Source organism: Chanodichthys erythropterus, chromosome 17 (genome assembly GCF_024489055.1).
Source record: "Chanodichthys erythropterus isolate Z2021 chromosome 17, ASM2448905v1, whole genome shotgun sequence".
Classification (NCBI taxonomy): Eukaryota; Metazoa; Chordata; class Actinopteri; order Cypriniformes; family Xenocyprididae; genus Chanodichthys; species Chanodichthys erythropterus.
This window is the reverse complement of record NC_090237.1, coordinates 22,883,948-22,894,012: the sequence shown is the minus strand read 5'-3', so window position 1 is coordinate 22,894,012 and position 10,065 is coordinate 22,883,948. Positions and strand designations below refer to the sequence as shown.

Here is a 10,065-nt window from a genome sequence, read left to right as displayed (position 1 = left end):
AACCAACGACTTTTGCCGCTTCAACTCCAGCGACAAAGAGACTTCCTTCATTGTTCCACACGGACCTGATCTGGACCAATCATCGACTTGGGAAACCCCTCTCTGCACGACGAGGGAAATTCACCTTTAAGTCAACGCAAGCAAGTACCTCCAGACCAAAACTGAACTGGTGCATAAATGAATGATTCATGGTTCGTTCTGGTCCTTGAAATGCATGGATAGGAATTCGGTTAATCAGATACTCACTCTCTCTCTCTCTCTCTCTCTCTCTCTCTTTCAAAACTCTTTCTCTCCCATTTCCTTCTTACTGCAACGCGTATGAATGTGTGTGTGTGTGTGTGCGTGCCTTTGTGTTAGATTAGTTTGTGTTAGAATAAATAAAATCTCTTGTAGATTTTAAAAGGAAAGTTTCTTGTATTATGTGCTTTATGATTTAATGTCTTAAACTGTGATCAAGTTACCGTGCTCTAATCAGTGTTTTCACGATTGTTGGATATTTATATCCGTTACAAGAGCTTATTACGGCTCGAGCAAATGAACGCTGGACGAATCAGTTGCTCGGTCGTAATCTAAACAACTCTTTATAATTCCCTAAATATTTCATTTGAGCTAATTTTACTTCCTAGGGTGTTTTCCCTACAGTGGAGAGAAGGGCCAGAAGCATTGAGCTCCTGTGGGAGCCGAGCACATCGCTGCACTGGCAATGAGATCATTCCCATTTTATTGGAATGATGGTATTAGTTGAGTTTGATATGGCTTGTGGGTATGTGTGAGAATATGAGCTGGAGCTGAAAACCTAGCTGATTAGCGTTTGTTAGGCTTCTTTAATGTGGAAACAGTTTGATGTAGTTCTTAAAAGCTTCTTATGACCAGTGACCAAGTGTTTGAATCTGATGCTGGGAAAGGCCTTATTGAGCAGCTGTGGTTGTTGCTCCTATGGGGAACAAATTACTGGAAAAGTGGTCTGCTGGGAGCTTGGAGGTTCTTAATGCTGTTTACATGATATAAATAAAGTAATGTTGAGAAGAGAAAATCAGGAAAGGCAGGCTGGAGGAATGGCTGGGCCCGAGGCCGCTTGCAGAGGCAGCCTCATGCTCGGGCTGGCCCCTGGAACCTAGGGAGGAACAAGAAGTGTAGAAAAGAGGGAAGCTGGGAGTCCAATAAGGCCTCTGGGCCTGCGCCGCTAGCGGAGGCAACTTTACGCTTGGGTCAGTCCCTGGAGCCTGGGGAGGAACAAGAAGTGTAGAAAAGAGGGAAGCTGGGAGTCAAATAAGGCCTCTGGGCCTGCGCCGCTAGTGGAGGCAACCTCACGCTTGGGTCAGTCCCTGGAGCCTGGGGAGGAACAAGAAGTGTAGAAAAGAGGGAAACTGGGGAGTAAAATATGGCATCTGGGCCTGCGCCGCTAGCGGAGGCAGCCTCACGCTAAGGTCCGTGGTTGAGCTGTAGACCAAAGACAAAAAGAGAGTTTGAGACTGATGACTGGGCCTGCGCTATTAGCGGAGGCATCCTCACGCTAACATCTACAGGCCACAGAAAATGGATAGGGTAAGAGACGGTGGGATGAAATGGCTGAAACAGCGGAGCTTGCTCTGCTAGCGGAGGCATCCTCACGCTAGGAGGGAAGGCATTCGCCCAGAGGGCGAAGAGAGCTGTATGTGGTGTGGCACCTGGGAAACTGTGGTGTGTGGCTAGGCGGAGGGAGGAGGAGAGTGGAGAATCTGGGGCCCAGTGCATGAATCGAAGAAGCAAGAGAGAGGAGATGAAAAAGCGACCTGCGGGATTATGCGCATCATGAAGATAGCGGAGCAAAGATAGCAGTTCCTGTTTGGAACAGTTTGGATCATCTATGAAGATGGAAACAAATAAAAAGAATATCCTATTTTTCCTTATGTGGTGAGGCCTAGAAATAAACTATTTAAGTTAAAGCCCATAAATTCAGTTTGAGTTCAGCAAAACTGTGCAAGGCTGAGAAATCGATTATTAATTTTTATTAATAAGCCTAAAATGCTTTATAACCTGCATATATTCACCTCTGGCACGATTGTTTGATACCATACTGCCGTTTACAGTTTGTACTGTAATTGATTGATGTTGAACAATCATCAAACAGCAAAGTAGGCTACAGACTGATTTAGATGATCGTTTGTTCTTTTAAATGTTGCTGGTTTGAGTCACGTGCACCTTCATTTAGTAAAGATCAAAAAAGACTAGCTTGTAAAAAGAGAGCTTTGCATAATAAAAATGTGCAACTTGGATTTATTCAATGGTGTTCAACAAGCACTAAATTTACCATGAACACGCTGCGTGAATGATTATTTTTTTTTTTTTTTTTTTTTAATTATAATTAAATGTATTTGTTTATTTTTTAGTTCTATTTCCCAATACTTATCCAGACCTGGTACTCAAATTACTCAAATCAAATTTGATGCTTTATCAAACTGCGTAGGAACATACAACATAACGGTTTATTCACTGGTTATTTGTCTATGGTTCGTTACGTTGCTTACAGATTCTGCTAGTTCTAAATATAGATGAACATACAGATGAATAGGAACGGTAAAATTTATTTAAATGCATCAGCAAAAGAACGATTTTAAGAATTTGTCCTACCAGTCTGTGCCTCGTCTCAATAGTGAAGCTGTGGGTTGAAGTTACAGAAATGCATACTATTACTTTGTTTCCAAGCGATTTGTTGATAAATCGCAGAACAGCGATGACAATAAGTTCCGAGTTTCATAGTGATTCAGCGTGCGAACTGAACGTGATATATGAGCCATTGTTTGCGTGTTTAACCGCAAGGAAGCGGCACAGTAATTTATAACGGCAAGTCACAGAAACAATCCCCCGATCAACATTGATCCAGATGGAATGACTGAAAATTCAGGAAAGAAGACGAGAAGGATTTAAACTGTGCTTCTTGCGGGGTTGAGCCGATGGAGTGGAGAGTGTGAGCCGGCTAGGAACTGGATCTGCGCTGCGGCGCGGCTCCCATGCTCCGGGTTTACTGAAGGCCTGCTGCGGCGGCCTGACGTTGGAAGAAGGCCCGTTCCGACGCAGGAAGAGGCGGCATTGCCCGAGACTCGAGCTTGGTGCTCGGCTGCCTTATTGTCATTTTTCTATGACAGTAATGATTGAATGGGCCAGAGTAGGGAAATACACAGAAGGATATCGCGGATGATTCGGACGTGGTGACAGGCCTCGGCGTTTTGGCATGCAGGGACCTGTTTGTTTGGGCTGACGCCCCTCCGAAATAATGCCGTTGGATTGGAGAAAAATTGTTCTTAAGGCCAGAGGATTGTGGCAAAGATTCCTCGAGGATGAAAGATTCTTCATCGGACGCGACTTCGGACATGTTAGGAACTTAGAGTGGGACCAAATTCTGGAAACTGTCGAGGATCCTTGGGTGAGTTTGACTGTGATTATATACAGGCCTGAACTCATGCCGATTGGGTAGATACGTTGATTACATATTGTTGACAGCTGGTTGAGATGACGTAATGATCAAGATGATGTAATGATTGGGTATCTTATTTGACTTGTTCCTCCTGAACTACGTTTATAAAACATCATTTCTACTCCGCGAGCAGCACGTTGGCAACAAAAGACAGCAGAAACCAATAATTTGTTACGTCTCATTTAGCAGACGCTTTTATACAAAACGACAAGTAGGAGAGCATTTAACACACTGAATCCGGCGCGACGTGACAAGGTCCATAAGGGTCCTGTTGTCTTTTGACGTTACAGTAGTTTAAATCATAAAATGAAAACTTTATCGCGTGATTTGTGTCATCGCGACATACTGTAACATACTTACAGTGTGTGTTTGAAAAAAAGGATGTAATCGTCCTTTGCTTTTTTCTGGGGTGCATTTTATCCCAGACGGCCTAATAGCAAAGTGAATGAACGAACGAAAACTCACAACAACAAGAAGAGATTTGAAGCTTATAGCAGACGCGCCCAAGAGATGATTCGCTCTGCGATTGGCTGAATGTTAGTTCACTCAAATCTAAGTAACAAATCAGAGAACACTGCCGGTGCTGTAAATATTCACGCTGGATCCAAAAAAATAAAAAATAGCAGGGGTCAGAATCACCAGTTTCTAAAAGTGCGGGGGACGTGTCCCCCCCGTCCCCCCCGGTTGCTACGCCCCTGTGTGAAACCAATTTCACGTGTTCGCACATACATAAGTTCTTGCATAATTTTTTTTTCATTAATTCTTAGTTTTTGCCTTGATAATAGAAAATATGAGCTAGGCATCATGTATGACAGTCAAAAATGAGATATGAGCTACAAAATGACCAGATCCTGCCATTAGCTATATAGAAGTCTTGTATGTATAGGGCTTATATGTGCATATGAAGAAGCAATACAGGAGACCTATATTTCCTGCATAAGCACATATATGCACTTCAATTTTGCCTATATGTGGCATATATACGCATATATGCAGTATATATACGGCATATATGCAGCATATATGCAGTATATATACGCATATATGCAGCATATATATTATCATATATGTGCATATATGCAGTATATATATTATCATATATGTGCATATATGCAGCATATATGTGCATATACACTGCATATAGGTTTCATATATGCGCATATATCCACATATAGGTTCTTTCCATGTGGAAGAGACTGTGTGAAAGTAATGCTAGTGGCACTATTATTCCACTGGTGGAAGTACACTTAGAGTCAGAACGTTATATGACATAACATGAAAAGGGTCTATGATGTTGTAGCCACAACAAAATTAAGAGAAAACATCATGTCCCTTCCAGGTCACTCTAAATAATTTGCCAAAACATCTGTGTGTTACACTTTTTATGAATTACGGCACAGCAAAGAAAAATAAATAAGAAAACCACAAATGCAGAAAGACAATAAAAAGAGCCATATCAGCAGATCTCAGACCATCATGCTCGTCAAAATGGTCCTCTGTATTACAAGTTCAAATAGGAATACATTAGGAAATATTGTTTTATTTTTAAAAAATCAAGCATTTCATGAGAAAAAAAAAGAATTAAGCAAAATTTTTAAAAAGGACAGTGAAAGATGTTAACATGAAATGTCAACATAATAACGATTGCTCACAAAAAGTAATTAAAATAAGTGTTTTTTTTTGGTTGTTGTTGTTGTTGTTGTTGTTGTTTGTTTAGTCCTGGGATCAGTAACTAAGAATTCAAGCATTACAATATAGACATTTGAAATTAGCTGGATTCATAAATTATTAAGCATATAAATAACTTTATTTTGTATTGTAAATCATAGAAACCACTGTGAGACCTAAGCATGCAGTCTTCATATGGGTAATCTAATTCCCATTTTTACAACATAAATTCATAGACATTTTAATCATTTTGAAATACTTTCAACAGATCTGTTTCTAAACACTTTTTGAATTATATCTTTGATTTCAGCTGTGTTTAAGACATAAATGATGGGATTTAGCATTGGTGGAACAGCGTATGCCAGAGATGTGCAGATGACCCTTGCATTGGGTGAGAGAGACAGCAAGAGTTGTGAAAAGTATACACAGAATATGGGAAGAAAAAATGTTCCTACTAACAAAAGGTGTGAAACACAGGTCTTTAGGGCTTTTAAACGCCCTTCCCAAGATGTAATTTTGGTTAAAGCAAGAAAAATGGCCAGATAAGACAGGACTATAATGACCAATGGTACTATAAAGTATAAAGATGCAATAAGAAATGCCATGAACTTATTAAGGCTATTGTCATTACATGCCAACCTATAAATTGGTCCATGATCACAAAAATAACTTGGTATCATATTAGATTCACAGAATGAAAGTCGGGTGATAAAAGACACCATCATGGACACCACAGTACAATTAAATACATATACTGCTGTGAAAATTAAAGCCATACTGGTATTGTTCACAAGAGCATGATATCTTAATGGCAAACAAATAGCAATGAAGCGATCATATGCCAAAACAACAAGTGTGAAACTTTGCATAGAACTGAAGAAGAACACAAAAAACATGTTTGCTAAACAAGCATTGAAGGAAATGTACTGTGAGTTAAACAGAAAAGTCCTCATCATGTTAGGAATCAGTGCATTAGTTTCACCAATATCAGCCAAGGCCAAGTTAAACACGCCAATGTACTTTGGACTGTGCAGGCTCCGGTGAAGAGCTATAATAAGAAGGACTATAGAGTTCCCAATTATAGAAAAGAAATATGTGATAAATAAGAAAATATAGTAATAAGTGCTGTACGGTATACCTGAAAGTCCAATGATGAAAAAGTATTCAGGATGAACAATGAGGATACTCTGGGAAAAACTGGCATTTATAGAACTCATTGCAGCTTTGCATCTGTTGTTTTGCACAAGCTGAAAACAGAAATTTAGAGAATTATATAAATTGTCAATTCACACATTTAACAGCTATTTTCAAATGGAGGAAAAATACATGCAAATATATTTGCTGCATAAAATTTTAATCACAGACCTGTATAAATAAACATAAATATTTAGAGTCAGAGCAAACAATGACAGTGACTGTCTGAACACTTGTGAGCTGCTTTTAATTACACAGCTGTAAATCCAGTGCTCATTCTTATTCTGTCATGCTGCAGAGATAATTGACTGCCTGAGTTACTGAATCCAAATATATTTTTCTGATTCATCTCTTGAGAACAATGATGTAATCCTTGTATGCTGTAGTAAGTGTCCCCTCCCCCCACTGTTTGATTGATGTTTTATAATCTGAAAACAATCTCTACAACACCTACTCTTTGTGTTCATATTTGTGCACCATCATATTACAGTAGTTCAAAGGTGAACATAATGTTTGTCTATTATGTGTCCTGATAACTACAGTGGAAGATTATCTATTGTTTGATCAAAGTCAAACAACATACTCATGATGACAGTGAAAGACTACACTATATAGAAAAGTGCTGTGTTCATGAGTGAATTGTGTTGTATACTACTACTTTGAAAAGTGATGTGTTCTTGTTACAGTTGGTGTAGCTGCAGCAGGGATGAGGCAGAATCGGACTTCTACGAAGCAGGATATTTATTAAACAAGGATCAGGACAGCAACACACATTAGTGTGTTAATGTGGGTGCAGATAGGTACGGAGGTCTCCAGGGCGGGTCTAGGAGCTTGGGCAGTCGGGCATTCATGGTGGGTCAGGAGCCTCGGGCAGCTGTGGCGGTTCAGGGGCCGTAGGATGCCATGACGGGTCAGGAGCAAGGTTATAATCGTTAACGAAAACGAACGAAAAAACGAAAACTAGGTGGGAAAAATCATTGTCGTTAACTGAAATCAAAATATAAACGAGGCATTACAAAAAAACAAAAAAAACAATAACTAACTAAAACTGTAATGTGTGTTTGGCAAAACTAACTAAAATAAAATAAAATTATAGATTAAATGTTCTTAGTTTTCATCTTTATCAATGTCTTTCATAGAGCAAATAACGTTTAGCTGCTCGTAAAGGTAGATCTACAATAGGCCAATTTCACACTTCCGGGTTTTTGGCTTCCGGAATGATCCACGCAGTGTAAAAGTTTTTCCGGTTACAGTGATAGATAGCCTCGATCAGAACCAGCTCGGGAATCAAAGTCTTTTTACGAATTAAATATCATGAAAATGTTTGGACGTTTTTGGTGAATTATTGGTGAGACTACAGAGCTCTCATTAAGAGCTAAATTTAATAAATAATTTGAAGTGATGGCGGTTAAACTGGTTATATTCTCGCTGTCTGTTTGGCGCGGCTGTGCATTATCGCGCTCCATGTGCTGTAAAGACAGTGCCTGCGTCTCAAAGTGCATACTATCCATCCTAAATAGTAGTCTATGTGTAATATTCAGTGCTATTTAGGGTGGATAGTATGCACATTGGGATGTATAGAGTGCTTTTAGCGACATGCTGGGGAAATGATCAGCTGGCAGCTCCCTTATCACGCAAGATCCTCTGATTCATGAAACAGGACCGCTCGGACCCTGATATTTCTGGATATAAACAATTCAGTCTCTCACTCATTTTCCTGTTGTCATCATCTTAAAGTGTGTATTATGCGCAGTATTATAGTGCTGTTGCAACATTAATGCAAAGACTGATAATTGTACAGTGGTGTTGGAAATTAATTATGTCTTAGTTTAATCATTTTAATCGATCAGGATAAGTTATAACATAGGCTATGCTTGAATGTGGGATGTGATGCCATATGAGATTACATGCTATATATTCTTAAAACATATTAAACTCACGACAATATTATGTATCTCGATTTTATATCCCCCAGTACATAGCCTATTGGGAGTTATTTTTTTAATGAATAAATTATATAAATAATGTTCGTCGTACGTAATACGATCAGAGAAATTGCTGAATGAGCTGCGTAGCCTTTACTGTATGACAGCAATATGAATCCACCTGCTGGTAAATTCGAGCAATGGTCTGAACGGCCGTACAAGCTACAAAACAGTAGAAAATAATTTCTTTGAAGATTATACAAAAGCGACTTGGAAACAGGACAAAACAGAAAAGGTAAGAAGCGATATTTGAGAAAAGAGCATATCAATCTAATAGCCGTAGACGCATAGCGGAACTAACTTTACCCTGCATCACGTGATTTCCGATTCTTGTGAAAAAGGCCTATAGATGCTCTAGTGAAAGTTAGTAAAGAAGCTGAAAAAGCAATTAGGATGAAAGAGATCATGGTTATAGTATACTTTGATATAGAGAAAGCATGTGATTCAATGTGGAGAGAAGGACTACTGACTAAATTACATAATATGGGTATTGGTGGAAGGATGTAGAACTGGATTTTAGACTTTTTATCAAATCGGGCATTTTGTGTTAAAGTTGGAGATGATGTTTCAAATGATTTTAATATAGTGAATGGTATTCCACAAGGTAGTGCTATTAGCCCAATTCTGTTTAACATCATGATAAAGGACATCTTTGAGAATGTTGGTACAGGTATTGGGTACGCATTATATGCAGATGATGGGGCTATATGGAAAAGAGGGAAAAATATTAGACATGTGATTATTAGTATTCAGAGTGCTATAATTAAAATTGAAATATGGACATGACTGGGGATTTAAGATGTCAGTTGTTAAATCATGTTTCATGTGCTTTACCAGGAAAAGAAAGTTAGGAAATATACAGCTTAAATTATACGGTCAAAATATGGAAAGGGTAACAAAGTTCAAATATTTAGGATTATGGTTTGATGAGAAATGTCTATGTAGAACACATGTTAAACAGATTGAAACTAAATGTATTAAAGTACTTAATCTTATGAGATCAGTTTCAGGATATGATTGGGGAGCAGATAAGCAGTCATTACTAGATATATACAGGGCATTAATAAGATCATGTATAGATTATGGGTGCATGGTATATGGAGCGGCAGCTAAGAGTGTACTGGAAAATATAGACAGAATACAGTTCAGAGCTCTTAGAATTAGTATTGGTGCTATTAAAACGAATTCAAAAAGGTAAAGGATTTGGTTGGAATATTAATACTGTAGTGAAAGAATACACTGCGTTCCAAATTATTATGCAAGTGACATATCAGTAAGATTTTAGAACAATAAACATTCAGATTTTAGTTTTTCTAAGAAAATGTTTGTTCATTTATTTATCCATGTGTTTTTAGATAACTGGTATCAATCTCAGACAAAATAATTTGCCAGGTCTATGGAAATCCTACTTAGAGGTTGTTCCACATTATTAAGCAAGTCACAGTTCTCATGCAATATGGGGACAAAGAAAGATCTTTCTGAAGATGAAAAGCATGAAATGGATGTGCAAAAGGCATGAAAACAACTAATATTGTGTGAAACTGAATGGAGATTATCGAATTATCTTAAGATTTGTGAGTGATTTAGAGCACAGCAGAACTCGGTCAGATAAAGGCTTATTAAGGAAAGTTCCTATCAAAAAAAATTATTGTATTAAAAGGGTAGCTATAAAAAAAGCCAGTGTTGAGCAGCAAACAGGTATTTGAAGCTGCTGGCGTCTCTGGAGTCTCAAGAAGCTCTCCATGCAGGCTGGCAGTTGTGCGT

General features: G+C 38.5%; 1 protein-coding gene across 1 annotated transcript; it reads right to left on the bottom strand.

The window, feature by feature from the left end:
- Window positions 1-5,367: 5,367 nt before the first annotated feature.
- On the bottom strand, window positions 5,368-6,357 carry LOC137004863 (olfactory receptor 52E4-like). Its single transcript, XM_067365522.1, has one exon. The coding sequence runs from the start codon at window positions 6,337-6,339 to the stop codon at window positions 5,368-5,370; it is 972 nt and encodes a 323-aa protein (XP_067221623.1). The 5' UTR covers window positions 6,340-6,357.
- Between the last annotated feature and the right edge of the window lie 3,708 nt (window positions 6,358-10,065).

Coding starts and splice junctions, on each gene's coding strand:
- LOC137004863 (XM_067365522.1), bottom strand. CDS start 6,339: ATGAGTTCTATAAATGCCAGTTTTTCCCAGAGTATCCTCATTGTTCAT.